The sequence below is a fragment of the Pecten maximus genome, chromosome 1 (genome assembly GCF_902652985.1).
Source record: "Pecten maximus chromosome 1, xPecMax1.1, whole genome shotgun sequence".
NCBI lineage: Eukaryota > Metazoa > Mollusca > Bivalvia > Pectinida > Pectinidae > Pecten > Pecten maximus.
Window position 1 is genome coordinate 9,638,130 of NC_047015.1, and position 26,466 is coordinate 9,664,595.

General features: G+C 37.1%; 1 protein-coding gene across 4 annotated transcripts in view; it reads left to right on the plus strand.

The window, feature by feature from the left end:
* LOC117324348 (cAMP-dependent protein kinase regulatory subunit) overlaps nt 1-26,466 on the plus strand; it is a 120,296-nt gene that overhangs the window by 76,980 nt on the left and 16,850 nt on the right. For all 4 annotated transcript variants that reach the window (XM_033880165.1, XM_033880172.1, XM_033880159.1 and 1 more), the window contains exons 2-5: nt 9,859-10,011; nt 23,934-24,025; nt 24,503-24,564; nt 25,156-25,202. In XM_033880165.1, the coding sequence (XP_033736056.1) occupies nt 9,859-10,011; nt 23,934-24,025; nt 24,503-24,564; nt 25,156-25,202 (354 nt within the window). The remainder of the gene's footprint in view (nt 1-9,858; nt 10,012-23,933; nt 24,026-24,502; nt 24,565-25,155; nt 25,203-26,466) is intronic.

Below are 26,466 nucleotides of genomic sequence, written 5' to 3' on the forward strand. Positions count from 1 at the left end.
ACCCATGAGGACAGAGGGGCATGGCCTGAAGATGGGAACTATGCTGAAAATTTGCTCTAAGGTGCTGCTCCTACTTTAAGCCAAAACGGATAAAAACAAATTTGATCTGAAACATAACTGGATGTGACAATTTATGGTAATGATGCTTGATTGAGGGGTGTGTCCCTACTGTAAGTATTTGTCAAATGACTGTTAGACCCATGGGCCTCTTGTTTTTTTTACCCCAACCTCCAAATATGATTTAGGATCACATAGGAAACCTTCATTTGCATATAAAAGACATCTCGCAACCTCCCCCCCCCCCCCCCCCCCCCCCCCCATGATTGCTATTTATAGAATATCTTTGTCAGCACTCTAGCGACTAATTTTTATGTAGATTTAAATTTCAATCAAGCTTCATACAGTGGTCAAGTATGGGATTTCGCAAGCGAGTTTGTGAACAGGTTGTAAAGTACAAGCTTAGGTCAATTATGATAACTGTTTATTGAAAATCTTTGTCCATGATCCACTGACTTCACTTTTACCTGGATTTCAATCAGACTTCATACCTGGAACAATTTGCATCATCAAAGACGCTGTTACTATTTATAGAAATCTTTGTCAGAACTCTAGTAACTTCATTTTTACCAGATTCTGATAAAACTTCATACATTCATTAAGTATTAGTATAAGTAATGAGATTGCTTTTCAGGGTACAGGTCAAGAACAAGGTCATTGTTACTATTTATAGAAAATCTTTGTAAGCACTCTTTAAGTAACTTCATATCTTTAGGGGCTGCTGTGGCGAACGTTAAAGTGTCCTGACACTTCATCTCTAGCCCTCCACCTCTGGGTTGTGAGTTCGAAACCCACTTGGGGCAATATACTGCCTGGTACTGACCGTAGGCCTGTGGTTTTACTCTGGGTATTCCAACTTTCCTCCACCTCCAAAACCTGGCATATCTTTAAATGACCCTGGCTGTTAATAGGATGTTAAACAAAATAAACCAAACTAAACCAATCATATTTTTACCAGATTTTGAGCACAAAGTCTTTATAATAGTCAAGTATGAGAATACAGTCGAATCTGTATTAAGCGACCACTCAAGGGAAGTTGAAAACGGTCTCTTAATGGAGAGTGGTCTCTTAATAGAGATGGTATCTTAAATTTAATAAATGTTCATAAGCTTTTTATTTGCTTTATCAATTGGCAATAATGATTTATAATATATATGAAAAATGAACCACCACTTTGAATAAAACAAAACAATTTTTTTTTTTTTTTTTGTGTATTTTTTTTTAATAATTATTACTGTGCTAATTTTTCATCACTATATGTATTTTTTGAAATTCTTTCAGCATAGCAAAATACATAGATTTAACATGAGAAATATATTTCATTGGTTAATTAGATTACTTTCAAATTATTTATATATATTTTTTTAATTCCTGAAATCTTGGTCCGGATTTCCGCTCCGATTATTATTTACGTTCCTGCATTTCCTACTTCAAAAACGGCGACTTTTTCACTGGCAAATATCTGTTTTAATGTCTCAAAAAGATAACAAATCACGATTTAACAGTAAGTTAACTTTTTATGCATTCCTTTATTGTTATATTTCGCATGCAAATTGATATATCGTATATAAAACGTCTGAAAATCGTCAGAATTCCAGACGGTCACTTCGCCTCATCTCCCGTCCTTTTGCGCGAAAAGTAAAAATACTTGGGTGTTATTAAGGCGAAAATGGTAATGTAAGGCATTTTGGAGACTTCTGGTCGCTTATTGGAGAGTTATTTTTATCACGGGAACGAAAAATTGTGGTCGCTGGTCGCGTAAAGAGAGGGTCGCTTAATAGAGTTAAAATATATAGCGAAAACGCTCGGGAGGAATTGAAATGGTCGCTTAGAACAGAGGGTCGCTAAATAGAGATGGTCGCTTAGACAGATTCGACTGTACCTCGAAAGTGTTAATTTGCATTGCAGGATGCTAAGGTTGAGGACGAAGTCACTGTTACTATTTATAGAAAATCTTTTTTCATATCTCTCGAGCAATTTTGATTTTGATCAAACTTCTATTACCAAGTATGAGAATCCCATGAACAAGCTGCCATCAGGCCTCATTGCAGAATGGTTTTAGTGGGTATACTTAGCATGTGAGGGGATTTGTATTGCTTGTTAGGTCATCTGACCCGAAGGGTCAGGATGACCTATAGCCATCATGCTTCGTCCGTCGTCGTCCGCCGTCCGCCGTGCGCCGTGCGCCGTCCGCCGTCCGTAAACTTTTCACATTTCAATCTTCTTCTCAAGTTCCACCAGTGGGATTCACATGAAACTTGCCAGAAATGATCCTGAGATGGTCCTGACCAAGTGTTGTTATTTTTCGGGTTGGTCCGAAATCCAAGATGGCCGCCATAGCCGCCATTTTGAAAACACATTTTAAACTTCTTCAAAAGTTCCACCACTGCTGTTGGGCTGAAACTTGCCAGAAATGATCCTGAGATGATCCTGACAAAGTGTTGTTATTTTTCGGGTCGGTCTGAAATCCAAGATGGCCGCCATAGCCGCCATCTTGAAAAACACATTTAAAACTTCTTCTCAAGTTTCACCAGTGCTATTGAGCTGAAACTTGCCTGAAATGATCCGGATATGATCCCGACCAAGTGTTGTTATTTTTCGGGTCGGTCTGAAATCCAAGATGGCCGCCATAGCCGCCATCTTGAAAAACACATTTAAAACTTCTTCTCAAGTTCACCAGTGCTATTGAGCTGAAACTTGCCTGAAATGATCCGGATATGATCCCGACCAAGTGTTGTTATTTTTCGGGTCGGTCCGAAATCCAAGATGGCCGCCATAGCCGCCATCTTGAAAAACACATTTTAAACTTCTTCTCAAGTTCCACCAGTGCTATTGAGTTGAAACTTGCCTGAGATGATCCTGATATGATCCCGACCAAGTGTTGTTATTTTTCGGGTCGGTCCGAAATCCAAGATGGCCGCCATAGCCGCCATCTTGAAAAACACATTTAAAACTTCTTCTCAACTTCCACAAGTGCTATTGAGCTGAAACTTGCCTGAAATGATCCTGATATGATCCCGACCAAGTGTTGTTATTTTTCGGGTCGGTCCGAAATCCAAGATGGCCGCTGAGGCCGCCATCTTGAAAAACACATTTTAAACTTCTTCTCAAGTTCCACCAGTGCTATTGAGTTGAAACTTGCCTGAGATGATCCTGATATGATCCCGACCAAGTGTTGTTATTTTTCGGGTCAGTCCGAAATCCAAGATGGCCGCCATAGCCGCCATCTTGAAAAAAACATTTAAAGCTTCTTCTCAAGTTTCACCAGTGCTATTGAGCTGAAACTTGCCTGAAATGATCCTGATATGATCCCGACCAAGTGTTGTTATTTTTTAGATCAGTCCGAAATCCAAGATGGCCACCATAGCCGCCATCTTGAAAAACACATTTAAAGCTTCTTCTCAAGTTTCAACAGTGCTATTGAGCTGAAACTTGCCTGAAATGATCCTGATATGATCCCGACCAAGTGTTGTTATTTTTTAGATCAGTCCGAAATCCAAGATGGCCGCCATAGCCGCCATCTTGAAAAACACATTTTAAACTTCTTCTCAACTTCCACCAGTGCTTTTGAGCTGAAACTTGCCTGAGATGATCCTTATATGATCCCAACCAAGTGTTGTTATTTTTCGGGTCGGTCCGTAATCCAAGATGGCCGCTGAGGCCGCCATCTTGAAAAACACATTTTAAACTTCTTCTCAAGTTCTACCAGTGCTATTGAGCTGAAACTTGCCTGAAATGATCCTGATATGATCCCGACCAAGTGTTGTTATTTTTTAGATCAGTCCAAAATCCAAGATGGCCGCCATAGCCGCCATCTTGAAAAACACATTTTAAACTTCTTCTCAACTTCCACCAGTGCTATTGAGCTGAAACTTGCCTGAAATGATCCTGATATGATCCCGACCAAGTGTTGTTATTTTTCGGGTCGGTCCGAAATCCAAGATGGCCGCTGAGGCCGCCATCTTGAAAAACACATTTTAAACTTCTTCTCAAGTTCTACCAGTGCTATTGAGCTGAAACTTGCCTGAGATGATCCTTATATGATCCCAACCAAGTGTTGTTATTTTTCGGGTCGGTCCGTAATCCAAGATGGCCGCCATAGCCGCCATCTTGAAAAACACATTTAAAGCTTCTTCTCAAGTTTCACCAGTGCTATTGAGCTGAAACTTGCCTGAAATGATCCTGATATGATCCCGACCAAGTGTTGTTATTTTTTAGATCAGTCCGAAATCCAAGATGGCCGCCATAGCCGCCATCTTGAAAAACACATTTAAAACTTCTTCTCAACTTCCACAAGTGCTATTGAGCTGAAACTTGCCTGAAATGATCCTGATATGATCCCGACCAAGTGTTGTTATTTTTCGGGTCGGTCCGAAATCCAAGATGGCCGCTGAGGCCGCCATCTTGAAAAACACATTTTAAACTTCTTCTCAAGTTCCACCAGTGCTATTGAGTTGAAACTTGCCTGAGATGATCCTGATATGATCCCGACCAAGTGTGTTATTTTTCGGGTCGGTCCGAAATCCAAGATGGCCGCCATAGCCGCCATCTTGAAAAACACATTTAAAACTTCTTCTCAAGTTTCACCAGTGCTATTGAGCTGAAACTTGCCTGAAATGATCCTGATATGATCCCGACCAAGTGTTGTTATTTTTTAGATCAGTCCAAAATCCAAGATGGCCGCCATAGCCGCCATCTTGAAAAACACATTTTAAACTTCTTCTCAACTTCCACCAGTGCTATTGAGCTGAAACTTGCCTGAAATGATCCTGATATGATCCCGACCAAGTGTTGTTATTTTTCGGGTCGGTCCGAAATCCAAGATGGCCGCTGAGGCCGCCATCTTGAAAAACACATTTTAAACTTCTTCTCAAGTTCCACCAGTGCTATTGAGTTGAAACTTGCCTGAGATGATCCTGATATGATCCCGACCAAGTGTTGTTATTTTTCGGGTCAGTCCGAAATCCAAGATGGCCGCCATAGCCGCCATCTTGAAAAAAACATTTAAAGCTTCTTCTCAAGTTTCACCAGTGCTATTGAGCTGAAACTTGCCTGAAATGATCCTGATATGATCCCGACCAAGTGTTGTTATTTTTTAGATCAGTCCGAAATCCAAGATGGCCACCATAGCCGCCATCTTGAAAAACACATTTAAAGCTTCTTCTCAAGTTTCAACAGTGCTATTGAGCTGAAACTTGCCTGAAATGATCCTGATATGATCCCGACCAAGTGTTGTTATTTTTTAGATCAGTCCGAAATCCAAGATGGCCGCCATAGCCGCCATCTTGAAAAACACATTTTAAACTTCTTCTCAACTTCCACCAGTGCTTTTGAGCTGAAACTTGCCTGAGATGATCCTTATATGATCCCAACCAAGTGTTGTTATTTTTCGGGTCGGTCCGTAATCCAAGATGGCCGCTGAGGCCGCCATCTTGAAAAACACATTTAAAACTTCTTCTCAAGTTCCACCAGTGCTATTGAGCTGAAACTTGCCTGAAATGATCCTGATATGATCCCGACCAAGTGTTGTTATTTTTTAGATCAGTCCAAAATCCAAGATGGCCGCCATAGCCGCCATCTTGAAAAACACATTTTAAACTTCTTCTCAACTTCCACCAGTGCTATTGAGCTGAAACTTGCCTGAAATGATCCTGATATGATCCCGACCAAGTGTTGTTATTTTTCGGGTCGGTCCGAAATCCAAGATGGCCGCTGAGGCCGCCATCTTGAAAAACACATTTTAAACTTCTTCTCAAGTTCTACCAGTGCTATTGAGCTGAAACTTGCCTGAGATGATCCTTATATGATCCCAACCAAGTGTTGTTATTTTTCGGGTCGGTCCGTAATCCAAGATGGCCGCCATAGCCGCCATCTTGAAAAACACATTTAAAGCTTCTTCTCAAGTTTCACCAGTGCTATTGAGCTGAAACTTGCCTGAAATGATCCTGATATGATCCCGACCAAGTGTTGTTATTTTTTAGATCAGTCCGAAATCCAAGATGGCCGCCATAGCCGCCATCTTGAAAAACACATTTAAAGCTTCTTCTCAAGTTTCAACAGTGCTATTGAGCTGAAACTTGCCTGAAATGATCCTGATATGATCCTGACCAAGTGTTGTTATTTTTTAGATCAGTCCGAAATCCAAGATGGCCGCCATAGCCGCCATCTTGAAAAACACATTTTAAACTTCTTCTCAAGTTCTACCAGTGCTATTGAGCTGAAACTTGCCTGAGATGATCCTTATATGATCCCAACCAAGTGTTGTTATTTTTCGGGTCGGTCCGTAATCCAAGATGGCCGCTGAGGCCGCCATCTTGAAAAACACATTTTAAACTTCTTCTCAAGTTCTACCAGTGCTATTGAGCTGAAACCTGCCTGAAATGATCCTGATATGATCTCGACCAAGTGTTGTTATTTTTCGGGTCAGTCCGAAATCCAAGATGGCCGCCATAGCCGCCATCTTAAAAAAACACATTTTAAACTTCTTCTCAAGTTCCATCACTGCTATTGAGCTGAAACTTGCCTGAGATGATCCTGATATGATCCCGACCAAGTGTTGTTATTTTTCGTTATTTTTTGGGTCGGTCCGAAATCCAAGATGGCCACCATAACCACCATCTTGAAAAACACATTTTAAACTTCTTCTCCAGGTTCATTGGTGCCTTTGAGCTGGAAATGGATGAGGATGTCAAGGAAGGCGAGCCAACATAGTGTTATTTTTTTGGCCTCGTAAAAACTTTGACATGGCAGCAATATGGCGGCCATTTTGTAACATGATTGCGCAATCATGGTTTTCCTGAACAACACCTATTTCAAACTTCTTCTCAAATTCCACTGGTGGAATTCAGCTCTAACTTACCAGAAATGATCCTGAGATGGTCCTTACCAAGTGTAGCTATTTATCGGGTCGGCCAGAAATCCAAGATGGCTGCCATTACAGCCATCTTGAAAAACACATTTTATACTTCTTCTCCAGTTCCACTGGTGCCATTGAGCTGGAAATTGGTGAAGATGTTAAGGAAGCAGGGCCAACAAAGTGTTGTTATTTTTTCGGCCTCGTAAAAACTTTGACATGGCAGCAATGGCGGCCATTTTGTAACATGATTGCGCAATCATGGTTTTCCTGAACAACACCTATTTCAAACTTTTTCTCAAATTCCACCGGTGGGTTTCAGCTCTAACTTACCAGAAATGATCCTGAGATGGTCCACACCAAGTGTTGTTATTTATTGGGTCGGTCAGAAATCCAAGATGGCCACCATGGCAAACGGCGCCACTATATACTTGCTACAGAGAATACATACTACAATTATATAAGGTTTTTAATTTAGAGTCAGATGACCGTTAAGGCCCCTGGGCCTCTTGTAATATCTTTTCAGTTCTCTTGTCATGATATTCAGTGTATACTAGCTGTACATATATATAGTTTTTGAAAAATTTGGCCAAATGAATTTAGTTATTGCAATTATTTTGTGATATTCTTAAATCTGTATCATTAGATTTAAAAAGTAGAAAATGAACTTCTTACAACATTTTGATGTGTCTGTTAAAAAGTTGTTGAACAACTTTTAATGCATTCTCATCGATTCATCATATGTTTGTCTGACTTATTTTGAGAAATAGAAATGTTAACACGTTGATTGAAATCACTTTGCATTTAACATTATAATTCCCTTCTACTTTTTTTTATCGTGGACAATTGTATGTTTTGTCTTCCTGCCATCCACAAATTGCACACAAGAAAATTCTATTTGTATGTAAATAAAGCACTTTACAAGCATATTGGAGTTGTTTTCAGGTCCAGCAATCAATAGCAGTTTCTCCAACAAAAGCAGATAGCTCTAGAATTCGGGAATGCCAATGACAACAGATATTGCTAAATATTGTCCTCACTTATCAAAACATGAATCCTCGTCTCTCCCAGGAAAGGCCTTTGTCATAATACTGTGGAATTAATGTGTCCAGTTTATGAGGTCTTCTAACAAAGCTGTTCACAGAATCAAGTTTGTTTCATAATATTTTGACGTTTCTCCAAATTGTGTGTCACTATCAGCAGAGAAGAGCAATATGGTAGGCCCATTTTATATTTTTCATTTCGGAATCAGTGAATTTTATTATAAACCTTCATACAGTTCATAACATTTCGGTACCATGGACTGTGGACAGAGATGGTGCTACTGTATCTATTGGGTAATATTTCCTACGTTAGTGGCCGTAGACTGAGATGGTGCTACTGTATCTATTGGGTAATATTTCCTACGTTAGTGGCTGTGGACAGAGATGGTGCTACGTACTGTATCTACTCGGTAATATTTCCTACGTTAGTGGCCGTGGACAGAGATAGTGCTACTGTATCTATTGGGTAATATTTCCTACGTTAGTGGCTGTGGACAGAGATGGTGCTACTGTATCTATTGGGTAATATTTCCTATGTTAGGGGCCGTGGACGAGATGGTGCAACTGTATCTATTGGGTAATATTTCCTACATTAGTGGCCGTGGACAGAGATGGTGCTACGTAACACTGTATCTATTGGGTAATATTTCCTACGTTAGTGGCCGTGGACAGAGATGGTGCTACTGTATCTATTGGGTAATATTTCCTACGTAAGTGGCCGTGGACAGAGATGGTGCTACTGTATCTATTGGGTAATATTTCCTACGTTAGTGGCCGTGGACAGAGATAGTGCTACTGTATCTATTGGGTAATATTTCCTATGTTAGTGGCCGTGGACAGAGATGGTGCTACGTATTGTATCTACTGGGTAATATGTCCTACGTTAGTGGCCGTGGGCAGAGATGGTAATATTTCCTACGTTAGTGGCCGTGGACAGAGATGGTGCTACTGTATCTACTGGGTAATATGTCCTACGTTAGTGGCCATGGACAGAGATGGTGCTACTGTATCTACTGGGTAATATTTCCTATGTTAGTGGCCGTGGACAGAGATGGTGCTACTGTATCTATTGGGTAATATTTCCTATGTTAGTGGCCGTGGACAGAGATTGTGCTACTGTATCTATTGAGTAATATTTCCTACGTTAGTGGCCGTGGACGGAGATGGTGCCACTTTTTCTATATGTAATATTTCACATATTCAAAGATTAGTCAATGTTTCTGAAATTAAGGTTTTGCTGGAATTTTCAGATCGGTGTATGATTTGTTAATCAGTCCTGAATTACGTATACCTTTGTCTTGTGATAGAGATAATTTTACAAAAAAAATTCCAGCTAACCACTTTTATCAGGAAAACAGGTATTGTGAGTCTCCCTCACATTCTCAAGTTACTCCAGTGGAATGATCCATCTAACCCTTGCCAGTAAATTAAGATATGGGATGCATGTATTTGGTATTATCTGAAGGACATCAGTACTAATGTAATGGCCCTGTCTAATACAACAGGTGATTTTCTAGGGAGATTTGCTCTGTGACAGTGTATCATTGGCTGAGGTGAACCAGTATAGAACATACAGCACAGGATATGTTTAAGACATCTTTCTGATGTTCTGTTTCCTCTTGGGGCCAGGAAAGCGGTAGGACTCATTCCAAAGATTGCGGATTTGGTTTTTAGTTCCGAGTAATATTGTTATACAGCAGTATATAAATTTCTTCACAGCAGAAAAGGTACATGAGCATGGATTTTCATTATTTACCAGTGCAAAGTCTTGAAGTGACATTTGCAAAATTCTGTTTTTTTCAGTTTCTAATTATTAAGTGCACCAATGGAGTAGATTGAATAGAGAAGCAATGTACTGTGAGAGTATATACACAGCTAATGTAGCTTTTGTTTCATGTGTTTTAGGAACAGAAAACCAAAAGTAAGTCAGCGACGCCCCCAAGTGATGAGAGAGACGAAGAGATATCGCCAAACCTTATGATGACAAAACGATCAAGAAGAGGTGCTTTCAGTGCCGAAGTTTACAAGGAAGAAGACGCTGCTCAATATGTCAAAAAGGTCAGTGTTCTTTTATGCTGAAATTTATAAGTAGAAATCGGGGTTTTGATATTTGACTTTAGAAGTTAAGGTTTGTATCTTTTGGAGAAATTGCATTTGAGTTATTCAGTGGTAATGTAATTAAGTACCATGCAGTAGTAAGAATCTGATGTTTAATTCTTCATTGGCACCAATAGGGTTTTGGGGTCTGATCAAGTATTCACAGATGATGGGCTTTTCAAATTGTCTCTAGCCCATCCATCTGTCCAGTTTTCTATTCAGATTCCCTTTGATTCTTAGTTGTGTTGCAGCACATTTGTGCCACCAGGCAGCCATCTTGGATATCGGGGTGAATAATTTGTAATGTCATTTCTCAGAAAGTAAGGAAGTACTTGAACAATCTTCCAGAAATTTTGTACATTGGTTCCCTGTGAGACCTGGTTGTGTAATATCACATAGTCTTGGTTATGGTCAAGATCAAAGAATGAACGTCAACATCCTCTCCATCAACAATGATGATTGCATTCTTCTGCCAGATTGTTCAGATGTAGACCAATTACCCATATCATCAAATAAGATAAAGATCATACAGTGAAAGATCCAGTTTAGTGTACCAAAGGTCTTGTAGAAATCACTTTTGCAAAATATTAGCAAGTGTAATATTTTTCAAAAATACATCACAAAACTTAGCCTTTCTATAAATTACTAGAATTAAAAGTGTCAGAAACCCAGGCTGTTTTATAAGTATATCTAATTCAGTGAAAAACAATAATATTACATAAATATCATATTGGTTGTGTCTTATAATTTCTATCATATTTACTTTACCAACCTAAAGAAAATGTTCCAGAATATAGATAACATCACAATTTGGTAGGTCCTACAGGAATTAATGCATATATCACCAATCGTAAGCAGAATGCTGAGTGTCTATCACTCCCACATGATCTTTGTGTAGTATTGTTTACAAATATCAACTGAGATATATATATTAAGGTTATAACATTGTATCACAATATCTTATTGATATCCCCATTAAGGTTATAACATTGTATTACAATATCTTATTGATATCCCAATTAAGGTTATAACATTGTATTACAATATTTTATTGATAGCACCATTAAGGTTATAACATTGTATTACAATATCTTATTGATATCCCAATTAAGGTTATAACATTGTACTACAATATTTTATTGATAGCACCATTAAGGTTATAACATTGTATTACAATATCTTATTGATATCCCAATTAAGGTTATAACATTGTATTACAATATCTTATTGATATCCCAATTAAGGTTATAACATTGTATTACAATATCTTATTGATATCCCAATTAAGGTTATAACATTGTATTACAATATTTTATTGATAGCACCATTAAGGTTATAACATTGTATTACAATATTTTATTGATAGCACCATTAAGGTTATAACAATGTATTACAATATATTTTATTGCAGTATCTAGCTATAGGGATTAGGGTGTATTCTAAACAGATTGATTGGTACTTCAGTAATTGATAGATCCATGTAAATGTTGCTGGAAGATTGTACTCCTGTGTGAATTAGATTTTGACCCTGTACAGAAGCTATCATTATTGGTGTGTACTTCAGTACAAAGGTTTCATCATTCTGTGTTTGACAGTACAACAAACAAGGACCCTAACCAATTACACATGATTTCCTAAGCTTGATTAACAGATACTAAAAAATTCATGTATACAAGGTGTTTTGGGAATCTTGGCATACTTCAGGACAGGGTACATATTTTGTCTTGTGAGAAGAACACTAAAAACCAAACTCCAAATGCCATTACATTATACCTTTGATAAAACTTTAAAACCAACCTCCCAATTCCATATACATTACTTTTAATAAAACTCTACAGCAACAACAAAAAAAAAAAAAAAAAAAAAAAACATACATTACTTTAATAAAACTCTACAACCAAATTTCAAATGCCGTACATTACTTTTGATAAAACCCTCAAACCAATGTCCTAATGCCTGCATATATCACTTTTAATAAAATCCGAAAACCAGCATCCAAATGCTATAATTTACTTTTAATATTTAATGTCATTAAAAAGCAGAATTTAAGCCATTGTAAACCCTATCCACAGCAAAGTTTTCAAAGTATACTAGAATATGGTATTGGCTCTGTCCGTTCGTCCGTCTGACATCAACATTTCATTTATCCAGAGATCATTCTCTTACAGTTTTCTACCAATCTCTATGGAACTAATTGGTAGGCTTTGTAATCATGATCGTAATAATATGTAGTTTTGTTTAATGAGACTGCTCTCTGGTATACTTGTATTCTTCAAACTATTAGAAAGTTAAACATTGACTCTGTACATATACAGTATACGTACATTCCAGTTAATCGGGTAACAAAAAAAAAAATGTAGTGAAAAATGCTATGCTGCCTAATTACCACTCATAAGTCGATGCAAATCTTATTTCAATGCAAGATGTATAACACTATATGACATTCATCGGGCATATATGAAAATACATATATCCCTAAGGTAATTTTACTATTTTAATTAATATCTTATTTCGACTAGTTACATGCATGCCACTTCTATTTGATTGTACAATTCTTCATTGGCACCATTTAATGCTGTGGTGTCTGATCAGGCATTCACAGATACTGACTCTATAGCCTACAACCATCATATAATGGGCTTGTCAAATTGTCTCTGGCCCATCCATCTGTCCGTCATATAATGGGCTTGTCAAATTGTCTCTGGCCCATCCATCTGTCCATCATATAATGGGCTTGTCAAATTGTCTCTGGCCCATCCATCTGTCCATCATATAATGGGCTTGTCAAATTGTCTCTGGCCCATCCATCTGTCCATCATATAATGGGCTTGTCAAATTGTCTCTGGCCCATCCATCTGTCCGTCATATAATGGGCTTGTCAAATTGTCTCTGGCCCATCCGTCTGTCCATCATATAATGGGCTTGTCAAATTGTCTCTGACCCATCCGTCTGTCCATCATATAATGGGCTTGTCAAATTGTCTCTGACCCATCCGTCTGTCCATCATATAATGGGCTTGTCAAATTGTCTCTGGCCCATCCGTCTGTCCATCATATACAGCTTGTCAAATTGTCTCTGACCCATCCGTCTGTCCATCATATAATGGGCTTGTCAAATTGTCTCTGGCCCATCCGTCTGTCCATCATCAATTGTTAGCACAAGAATTGCTGAACAGATTGTTCACAAAATTTTGTATAAAGATTACCTTCGGTCCTTAGTTGTCTGGAGGCATATTTGTGTTTGGGCAATGGAATTTTAACAGTTATGTTAAATGGTGTGTCAGAAAAATTGTGAGAAACTCTTGTACACTTGATGAGATGTAAGGTTAATTAATATGTGCATGTTATTTCTTTTTTGTGATATTGTCCTTTCTGTGATATCTTGTCCTAAGAAGTTATTCTATTCTATAGTTTTAAGGTGGTTGTAAGGGTTGTATACATATACAATACATGTTCTATAGAGTATGTACCTGTATTGTCCTGAGGATAATTGGGCCTGTTTTGAATGCTATTATTGGAATCAGAATTCTTTTGATGTTTATTGAATTCACACATATATTGCTTCTTGTCATAGAGTGCATGATTGATTAAATCAGTGTGTTTCAAGAGAAATCAGGTTTAGCATCCTGGTGGGACAACATTCACCAAGGAGTTGTTTAGCCTAGTTCTGTCAGAGGCATGGACATGATGGCCATGTCTGATTTCTGCTGGCTGATAGACAGTTCATTCTGTCTTGGGACAGTACGGTCACCGACCATCTTAGATTGGTCTCTGTCCTTTGCTATCACATGTCACCGGGACTGACCAATCAACTTCTGGACCTGTTTGATTGCATATGAAGCTTGTCACTGGCAATGTCCAGCTAGCCTTTTACCTTTCTCCCCTTGCCATTTCCTGTTGAGAAATTCGATTAGCTTGTGTGATTGACTTAAACACACTGCTACAATTGGCTGTGCTGGAGTGTTTGGCTGTGGCACTGACTTACAGCCAGCCCACCATGTCAAACAGATCCCAGATCAATAATGGTTTGGTGTCAATAACATAAAAGCTTACATCTTCAATCAGGGGAGGAGCTATATAAATTTCTAGATATCTATCCCACACTTCACTATTTTGATGCAAACAGTTTTGAGTAATAAAGTACCACAAATGAAACATTTTCTCCAGTAAAAGCTATACTGAGAACTTGTAGGAAAAGTGTTCTGGTTTCCCCTCGAAAAGAAGTTTCAGTTGATAAAAATGGAATCCTCAGAACAAGAAATAGAAGAAAAAAAAGTTATGTTGAGAAAGGAACTTGAACAATTTAAGATGGACTTAGCCACAGGGGGAGATGTTGAGATGCCAGTGATGCCTGAGGTATGTTTCTGATCACAAAGTTACTTTGATTTCTGTATTTTTCCTGGTCACTTAAGAAGTTTACTTTTGTATCCTTTAATGCAACAGAATCTAAAAGAATGTACTGACATAGTTTTGAGAATTGATATAACAGAGGATACCATTGTCACCATAGATACTATAGTTATACTGCTGTACATCATTGTCACCATAGATACTATAGTTATACTGCTGTACATCATTGTCACCATAGATACTATAGTTATACAGCTGTACACCATTGTCACAATAGATACTATATATATAGTTATACTGCTGTATATCATTGTCACCATAGATACTATAGTTACACTGCTGTACATCATTGTCACCATAGATACTATAGTTATACTGCTGTACACTATTGTCACCATAGATACCATAGTTATACTGCTGTACATCATTGTCACCATAGATACTATAGTTATACTGCTGTACATCATTGCCACCATAGATACTATAGTTATACTGCTGTACACTATTGTCACCATAGATACTATAGTTATACTGCTGTACATCATTGTCACCATAGATACTATAGTTATACTGCTGTATATCATTGTCACCATAGATACTATAGTTATACTGCTGTACATCATTGTCACCATAGATACTATAGTTATACTGCTGTACATCATTGTCACCATAGATACTATAGTTATACTGCTGTACATCATTGCCACCATAGATACTATAGTTATACTGCTGTTCACCATTGTCAACATAAAACTATAGTTATACTGCTGTACACTATTGTCACCATATATATATAGATACTATAGTTATACTGCTGTACATCATTGTCACCATAGATACTATAGTTATACTGCTGTACACTATTGTCACCATAGATACTATAGTTATACTGCTGTACATCATTGTCACCATAGATACTATAGTTATACTGCTGTACATCATTGTCACAATATATATAGTTATACTGCTGTATATCATTGTCACCATATATACTATAGTTATACTGCTGTATATCATTGTCACCATATATACTATAGTTATACTGCTGTACATCATGGTCACCATATATACTATAGTTATACTGCTGTACACTATTGTCACCATATATACTATAGTTATACTGCTGTACACTATTGTCACCATAGATACTATAGTTATACTGCTGTACACCATTGTCACCATAGATACTATAGTTATACTGCTGTACACCATTGTCACCATATATACTATAGTTATACTGCTGTACACTATTGTCACCATAGATACTATAGTTATACTGCTGTACATCATTGTCACCATATATACTATAGTTATACTGCTGTACATCTTTGTCACAATATATATAGTTATACTGCTGTACATCATTGCCACCATAGATACTATAGTTATACTGCTGTACACCATTGTCACCATAGATACTATAGTTATACTGCTGTACACCATTGTCACCATATATACTATAGTTATACTGCTGTACACTATTGTCACCATAGATACTATAGTTATACTGCTGTACATCATTGTCACCATATATACTATAGTTGTACTGCTGTACATCATTGTCACCATAGATACTATAGTTGTACTGCTGTACATCATTGTCACAATATATATAGTTATACTGCTGTACATCATTGTCACCATATATACTATAGTTGTACTGCTGTACATCATTGTCACCATAGATACTATAGTTATACTGCTGTACATCATTGCCACCGTATATACTATAGTTATACTGCTGTACATCATTGTCACCATATATACTATAGTTATACTGCTGTACATCATTGTCACAATATATATAGTTATACTGCTGTACATCATTGCCACCATAGATACTATAGTTGTACTGCTGTACATCATTGTCACCATAGATACTATAGTTGTACTGCTGTACATCATTGTCACCATAGATACTATATTTATACAGCTGTACACCATTGTCAACATCAATACTAGAATAGTGTACTGTAGACTCACTATATAATAGTGTACTGTAGACTCACTATAGAATAGTGTACTGTAGACTGACTATAGAATAATGTACTGTAGACTGACTATAGAATAATGTACTGTAGACTCACTATAGAATAGTGTACTGTAGACTCACTATAGAATAATGTACTGTAGACTGACTATAGAATAATGTACTGTAGACTCACTATAGAATAGTGTACTGTAGACTGACTATAGAATAGTGTACTGTAGACTGACTATAGAATAGTGTACTGTAGACTGACTATAGAATAGTGTACTCGAGACTCACTATAGAATAGTGTACTGTAGACTCACTATAGAATAGTGTACTGTAGACTCACTATAGAATAGTGTACTGTAGACTCACTATAGAATAGTGAACTGTAGACTTACTATAGAATAGTGTACTGTAGACTCACTATAGAATAGTGTACTGTAGACTGACTATAGAATAGTGTACTGTAGACTCACTATAGAATAGTGTACTGTAGACTGACTATAGAATAGTGTACTGTAGACTCACTATAGAATAGTGTACTGTAGACTGACTATAGAATAGTGTACTGTAGACTGACTATAGAATAGTGTACTGTAGACTCACTATATAATAGTGTACTGTAGACTCACTATAGAATAGTGTACTGTAGACTGACTATAGAATAGTGTACTGTAGACTCACTATAGAATAGTGTACTGTAGACTGACTATAGAATAGTGTACTGTAGACTGACTATAGAATAGTGTACTGTAGACTGACTATAGAATAGTGTACTGTAGACTCACTCTAGAATAGTGTACTGTAGACTCACTATAGAATAGTGTACTGTAGACTCACTATAGAATAATGTACTGTAGACTGACTATAGAATAGTGTACTCGAGACTCACTATAGAATAGTGTACTGTAGACTCACTATAGAATAGTGTACTGTAGACTCACTATAGAATAGTGCACTGTAGACTGACTATAGAATAGTGTACTGTAGACTCACTATAGAATAATGTACTGTAGACTGACTATAGAATAGTGTACTGTAGACTGACTATAGAATAGTGTACTGTAGACTCACTATAGAATAGTGTACTGTAGACTCACTATAGAATAGTGTACTGTAGACTCACTATAGAATAGTGTACTGTAGACTCACTATAGAATAGTGTACTGTAGACTCACTATAGAATAGTGTACTGTAGACTGACTATAGAATAGTGTACTGTAGACTCACTATAGAATAGTGTACTGTAGACTCACTATAGAATAGTGTACTGTAGACTCACTATAGAATAGTGTACTGTAGACTGACTATAGAATAGTGTACTCGAGACTCACTATAGAATAGTGTACTGTAGACTGACTATAGAATAGTGTACTGTAGACTCACTATAGAATAGTTTACTGTAGACTGACTATAGAATAGTGTACTGTAGACTGACTATAGAATAGTGTACTGTAGACTCACTATAGAATAGTGTACTGTAGACTCATTATAGAATAGTGTAGTGTAGACTGACTATAGAATAGTGTACTGTGGACTCACTATAGAATAGTGTAGTGTAGACTGACTATAGAATAGTGTACTGTAGACTGACTATAGAATATTGTACTGTAGACTCACTATAGAATAGTGTACTGTAGACTGACTATAGAATAGTGTACTGTAGACTGACTATATAATAGTGTACTGTAGACTCACTATAGAATAGTGTAGTGTAGACTGACTATAGAATAGTGTACTGTAGACTCACTATAGAATATTGTACTGTAGACTCACTATAGAATAGTGTACTGTAGACTCACTCTAGAATAGTGTACTGTAGACTGACTATAGAATAGTGTACTGTAGACTCACTATAGAATAGTGTAGTGTAGACTGACTATAGAATAGTGTACTGTAGACTCACTATAGAATATTGTACTGTAGACTCACTATAGAATAGTGTACTGTAGACTGACTATAGAATAGTGTACTGTAGACTCACTCTAGAATAGTGTACTGTAGACTCACTCTAGAATAGTGTACTGTAGACTCACTATAGAATAGTGTAGTGTAGACTGACTATAGAATGGTGTACTGTAGACTGACTATAGAATAGTGTACTGTAGACTCACTATAGAATGGTGTACTGTAGACTCACTATATAATAGTGTACTGTAGACTCACTATAGAATAGTGAACTGTAGACTTACTATAGAATAGTGTACTGTAGACTCACTCTAGAATAGTGTACTGTAGACTGACTATAGAATAGTGTACTGTAGACTGACTATAGAATGGTGTACTGTAGACTGACTATAGAATAGTGTACTGTAGACTCACTATAGAATAGTGTACTGTAGACTGACTATAGAATAGTGTACTGTAGACTCACTATATAATAGTGTACTGTAGACTCACTATAGAATAGTGAACTGTAGACTGACTATAGAATAGTGTACTGTAGACTCACTGTAGAATAGTGTACTGTAGACTCACTATAGAATAGTGTACTGTAGACTCACTATAGAATAGTGTACTGTAGACTCACTGTAGAAATATGTACAATAATTGTTTAATTAACATTAATTGACAGAATACTTCTGAAAATCAAGAGAAAAATATTCTCCCAAGATTTAAATGTGATTTATTTGTGCTAGCTTTCATGTATGAGATTTTGTATTAGATTTGTGTTAGAGCATCCAATTATATGAAAGCATTTGTCTGCACAATTTTATGCTTCTTATGTATACCACTTCTGTAATTGTACTTGGATTTTAAGGTAAAGCAAATTGCTGCTCTCCAGATAAAGGTTGCTAATAAATGTAGTGTGGCTTGTAATATAGAAGGGATGTAAATGTGGAAAGGGGATTAGGCTGTGGCCGATAGAGCCAGTAACCTTATACAGGATGGGAGTAGCCATGTGTAAGTAACAACCATTAGGAATTAGGTGTCATTACACTACTAAATGTTTGATTGGATGTCACCTTGGCCTCTCTTTGCTATATGATGCAGGGATAGTCAACCTTAAGACCATCTATCTTAATTGGATAGAAGATGGAGGCATTGAGCAGGAGTTAAGGGATTATACAATAAGCGAAAACTACTGATGGCTTCTGTCACTGTGATGGCAGATAGGATTCAACTGTATGTAATAATGTATTCATGTTACCTCTCCCAGTCTTATCATTTCTAGGAAAAGTTAAAAGGCAGCCAATTGATAACAGACTGGCTGAATTAATATGTAGCTGGTTAGGCTATATTGGTCGTTAACATGGCCCTCTTGTCAGTAATGGCTTCTGATTTCACACATCAACAAGTCTGATGTAGATCATTAGAAATTTGAATTAGTCTATTTCCTCATAATTGAGTGTGAGATTTGTCGCCCTGTGACCAAGCCCTCGTCTGTTCTGGGTCCTAACACTGATGTTGTGTTGCAGTATTATTGGAGACTTGGCCAAGTGACAATTAGGAGTAAAGCTCTTTTCTCCAGACATCTAATCTTAGGAACTGGTATACGTAGAATTGCACCCAAAATACTTATTTTTCCTCATAATAGAATCTCAGTAGGCAGAATCATTGAGATCCTATACCAGAATGTTGAAATATTAATTTTTTTTATGAGAAAGTGATTCCAAGAACTAAATTGGGAAGATGATAGGTGTAGTAGATACAAAAATATATCTTTCATGCAATCCTCCAATCAATGTTTATTCTTATACACAGCATGCCTAATATTCTTTCCGTCTCTCTGTCAGTCCAATCCAAAAAGTTTTATGGTTTATTTTTTGACATGTCAGATAATAAGCTGAAATTTGTGGTTTTATATTTACATGTTACAGATTATATTTTTCTGGCAGAGATCATGATCATTTCTTTGATTTTTTTGGTGTTTTTTGGCTGCCATCTTTAGAAACTGAGCTGAAATTGGGTGTAAGGATGTAATGAAGGGTTATATATTTCCGGATTAAAATGTCTTTTTGATGGTTTTAACAAAGGATAAAGTTTAGTATGGTATAGAATTAGGAATTGACTGCTTCAAGAAACAAATAACAGTATGTAGGCTTGTTTTGCATTGTTAGGGGATCTTGTTCATCATGTTATAAATATGTGTTGGATTTGACCTTTAGTTATGGGTACTCAAATAGGTATCTCTGATATGAACTGTTTGGTCTCAATACTCCTCTATTTCATTACAGTTTTAAAGCATCAGTAAATATTGATTTCCAGAGAAGAAGTCAGATAAATATTCTTTTCAAATGTATATTCACACTTTCTGTGTTGATGAGTCCTTTGATAAAGAATTTCTTTAGTTGTAATTTCAAATGATCCTAATTATTGAAAATACCAATCCAGAACTTTGATATCATCAGCTAAGAAAGAACATGTAATGTCTGGAGCTTAATAAGATTAGAATAAATGCTGGATATAAATCAGTAATTGTACAGGTGAATGTCTTTGACCAGTAATTATACAGGTGATTGTCTTTGATATACCAACTAGTAATTATACAGGTGAATGTCTTTGACCAGTAATTATACAGGTGATTGTCTTTGATATACCAGTATTACATACTTGCCAACTTTTTAAAATTCTCATGGGGGAGAAAGTGCGTGAGCGACTTTTTTGACTGGAAAACACATTTCACGCGCGACACATTTAGCAAACAAAAACTAAGGGGAGATAATTTGCTATTGGAAAATGAATTCCTTGCATGAACACTTAAGCTTCCTTCCCTCACAGAAAAAAAGGTGGGAAAAAACTTATTTCAAGCTTGGCCAATGATCTTTTTTATTCAAGTTTGGAAAGATAATTATATAAGCAACAAGTTACAAAAAATAGCTGCAAAAGTACATCATTTTTAATTATTTCTGGATATGATTTAACTCACTGTTCACTCTAAATAAAAGTATTTACTTAGATGTGTTATGAAAATTATGTTGTAAGATAGATGTCAGTCAATTAAATGCAAATTATCACAATGATATCACTTTCTATCAAGCTTTCTCTCCAGCAGTAAACTTCAAAAAAAAAATACCTAAAATGTCACGATAAATATCTAGAGTACAATATAATATCTGAATGAAATTTCAAATGTTTCCTTTGGATTACAACAAAGACAATAATACAAAAAATAAAAAAAGGGCTGTACCAGCAGTTGTATTCACTATATGCTTACAACTCAGTACTTTGTAGGTGGGGACTGATACTTAAATTCAAAGTTTTAACATGACAGTATTTAGTTTAAGAAAGTGAGTATTTGTGGACATGTTTTTGTCTTTCAAAATGTGAATTGGGAAAGTTTCAGCCAAAATAAGTCTCTGCTAATTGACACTATAAGTATGCTGATGCTACGGTGATTGAAACGACGTTACCTACCGGCAACCAGGCCTTCGGTCTATATGGTCGTTATTGTGAATTTATTTCCTTGTGCTAATTATCTAAAGATCAGCCAATGTTTAAATGTAGTTAACATTTCAATAAGTAATCTGTCAAATTTGATACTCTGTTGATAACATTGCCAGTGTTGTTTTCACTTTTTCTGTCCCGAGATATACTGTCAAGTAGAGGTCGTTTATGCGCTTGACATCAAAGGCATTATACGAAGCCGTTTACAAGCGTTTAATCAACCATGACTGACCTGCTACAAAACCATCACCACGCGTCCTCAGCTTAATTGGTTTGAATTAATTGTTTATTTATCGGGGTATTGTCACCCTTGCAGTCAGTGAAGTGTCAGAATTTCGTTACGGTCTGTGAGCAGGTCAGTTAACTGACCAATGCCCCACACATATGTCTTTCACCAGCCAGCAAGCGTTACCTGTCATAGGCCTAAGTGAATCTAACAAGATGAATAGGGGCTCCATACGGGGTTATCAAGACATATTCTCCAAAATCGGGAGAATACACTATGTTTTGTCTATACGATCGGGAGACGGGGCAGGGAGTCTGGAATCGGGAAATTCCCGACTAAATCGGGAAAGTTGGCAAGTATGCAGTAATTATACAGGTGAATGTCTTTGATATACCAGTAATTATACTGAACCAGTAAGATTCCTGGAAATCTCATCAGAATGTGTACCAGACTTATACCACTGGAATATAACCCACATCAAAACTGTCAACTAAAATTGTATGGTCCTCACCCTACAGGGGACCAAAGGGTGGTGCAAAAAGGGATTAATTTGACTAAAATTTCAAAAATCTTCTTCTCATGACCCAAATAAAGTAGAATCAAATATTCTTTGTAGATGGAAAAGTCAAGGTGCTTTACCAAAATTGTGAATTTCATTAACCTGGGGTCTCACCTTTGCCCCTGGGTAGGGGGTAAACTTAACTATAGTTTATATAGGGAAATCACATTTTTTAGCATCACTTAATGGTTTTCCTAAAAATTGGTACAATATACAGTAGGAGTTTTTTGTCTTCCATTTCTGGATTTAAAAAATTGACCGCTGTTTTGCTGTCTTCTGATTGGTGGAAATTAGATGTTTAATCTTAATGAAAGGTGTTTGAAGGCATTATGACTGAAAGAACACAATATTGTGGATTCTGAAAATGAGTAGATTAATCTGGATCTAGATTCTATTTCTGAAAAAACGGAACTTTTTACCGAATGAATAATGTTTTATTTTATTCTGGATGAATTACAAACTTTTTAATCTTGAATATATCTCTTTTTCATATTTTGAACATTTATTTTTGGTTGCAAAGTCAAATGGTTTAAATATTACACATTGCTAGAGTAGATTTCAAATGAGGCTTCGACGAGAAAAGTATAGAATGGACAACAGATTGACACAGTAAAATTCCTATTAGATTTCTCGAGTGTATTTCTCTTGATCTAGTTTAAATATGCAAACAAGCCAAAGTAATTTATTGAAGATTTAATTCAGAAATCATTTGTGTGCATCAAGTAAATGTACAGCATTAATAAGCAACACTTTCTCGATTCGTGTTATAGAAACAAATCTGTTATTCGTGCCTCATTATGAATGTAAACATGGCAGTCATGATTGGGGTTTGTTGCTCGCTATCCAAGCTGATTGTTTTTGAAACAGCGAGTCACAGTTCTTGTCTAGGGCTATACAGATATCGTGATGTGACAAATAAGTACAATTTCAATCAGCCTGAGCCAGTGATATACTAAACACACACTTCACCAGTATTGTTCATTAAGCGAGTATAGTCTACCGTAGACGTAGTTCAAGTTGTACAGTATCCGAATGGAATAAACGATGTATTGCATTATTTTTAAACAAATATTTCAGTCACAGATCATTGATGTAGATCAGGCTATCCTCTTTCGTATTATAATCCAAGAAAGTGGCTGATTTTTTTCCCTTGGGGTCTTATCCGGGGATAAGCCCACCCCTCACTTTTGCCCACTTTCAGTGCATTAGCCCCCTGGGCTTGTATGGCTTGTATACCCGGTAAAATACGGTAAGGGGATTTCTGTCATGCCGCCGCCGCCACCATCATATATAAAGTTGTATGAATTTGTTGTATGTTTTATATAAAGTTTAATGACTTATTTGTATGTTGTATATTAATTTCTATGATCTTGTTGTATGTTGTAGGTGGTACCAAAAGACTATAAGACCATGGCAGCATTATCAAAGGCAATTGCTAGGAACGTACTCTTTTCACATCTAGATGATAATGAACGAAGGTAAGGAGACATGTTTTCTCAAATATTCAGGATTTTATTTGGACATATTAAATGTATTTACCTGGCCTGAAGTTCTATGATGAATTTTACTGGTAATTGTTGCATTTATCTGATCAGAAATTTATTCCTTCAGATGTAACTAATCCATAATGATCAAGATTGCCCAAAATAGTACCAGATTATAACTGGTCGAAGTGACTTAATGTCGCATAAACTGAAGGTGTTAACTTCTTGGATAAACTTATGATACATCTGTAGATGAAGGTTTTAACTTGGATAAACTTATGATACGTCTGTAGATGAAGGTGTTAACTTCTTGGATAAACTTATGATATGTCTGTAGATGAAGGTTTTATTAATAACTTCTTGGATATTTCTATGATTTATTTGTATGGTAAGAAAATCCCTAGATCAATAATCAGCCAGTGTTAGAAAGTTTGATGATATGGTGTACTCATTCCTGCTTCCATTTTACAGTGATATTTTTGATGCCATGTTTCCAGTCCACCGTCATTCTGGGGAAATTATTATTCAACAAGGTGAGTGGCAAGGTCATCTCTCGCACGTCCCTAATTGAAATGATGGACGTCTCTCTACAGTAAAACTACTTAAACAAAATCTCCATTAGGGTCTTACTAAGTGTAAACCAACAAACCAATTTATTTAGAACCAAACCTATATATCGAAGTTGAAATATTGATTCAAGGGTGAGTTAGGGGCAGACATTGATGGGACTGAGTATGGATATGGGTCTGTGCTTGGTTGATTCATTGTGTAGATTGAATACTGTCCCAGCAAAGCAATCTTCAGATTGATATTTTGCATAGTAACATACAGCAAATTTGAAAATGAAATGTGTATAGTGTTGTTTAGCATGTATATCACCGATGTGGAGTTAATGCTGTCTTACCTAGAAATGTTTAAATATGTCATCCAGGTCCATAACCCTAAACATTGACAGTGTCCAAGACATGTCACCCTGGTTTAATTCACCCTGGTCCATACACCTTACATCTAAAATATTGACTTGTGTGTATTGAGATATAAATGTCAAATCATTAGAAGATTAGAAGAACAGTACTCACATTAGTGTATTACCAACACTTAAGACAACTGGTTATATTTGACAGGTGATGATGGTGATAACTTCTATGTGATTGACCAGGGAGAAGTTGATGTGAGTATACACTGTATAATCTGTCTTTGTCAGAGTTAAAACTATCAAAATTATTGATAATATTGTAGATTTCTAGCTAGTAATATAAATATAGGTTGGCCAGTACAGCTGTTTTGGGTATGGAATTTTTATTGATTTATTAGCTCACCTGGTCCGAAGGACCAAGGTGAGCTTATGCCATACCGTGGCGTCCGTCGTCCGTCCGTCGTCTGTCCGTCCGTCTGTCGTCCGGCCGTCCGTCCGTCAACAATTGACTTCTTCTTCATAACTACTGATCAGAATTTGACCAAATTTGGTCAGAAGCATCCCTATGGGGTGGGGACTCAAAATCGTACAAATGTTGGGGCTGACCCCCCAGGGGTCTGAGGGGCGGGGCCAAAAGGGGTCAATTTGGCTCTGTTAATATAAACGACTTCTTCTCTGAAACCAAGCAAAGGATATTGCTCCTATTTGCCTGGTAACATCACTATGGGGTGAGGATTCAAAATTGTACAAATAGTGGGGCTGACCCCCTAGGGGCCTGAGGGGTGGGGCCAAAATGGGTAAATATAGCTATATTGATATTAACGACTTCTTCTCTGAAACCGAGCAATGGATATCGCTCATATTTGTCTGGTAGCATCACTATGGGGTGGGGATTCAAAATTGTACAAATGATGGGGCTGACCCCCCAGGGGCCTGAGGGGCGGGGCCAAATGTGGTCAATGTGGCTACATTGATATAAACGACTTCTTCTCTGAATCCGAGCAATGAATATTGCTCATATTTGCCTGGTAGCATCACTATTGGGTGGGGATTCAAAATTGTACGAATGATGGGGCTGACCCCCCAGGGGCATGAGGGGCGGGGCTGAATGTGGTCAATCCGGCTATATTGATATAAACGACTTCTTCTCTGAAATCGAGCAATAGCTGTCGCTCATATTTGCCTGGTAGCATCACTATGGGGTGGGGATTCAAAATTGTACAAATGATGGGGCTGACCCCGCAGGGGCCTGAGGGGCGGGGCCAAATGTGTTCAATCAGGCTATATTCATATAATTGACTTCTCCTCTGGAACCAAGCAATGGATATCTCATATTTTACTGGTAGCATCACCTTGGGGTAGGAATTTGAAATTGTACAAATGCCTGGTAGCATGGTTATGGGGTGGGGATTCAAAATTGTACAAATGGTGGGGCTGACCCGGGGTGCCAGGGGGCTGAGGGGTGGGGCCAATAGGGGTCAATTTGGCTAAATTGATTTAAACAACTTATTCTCTGAAA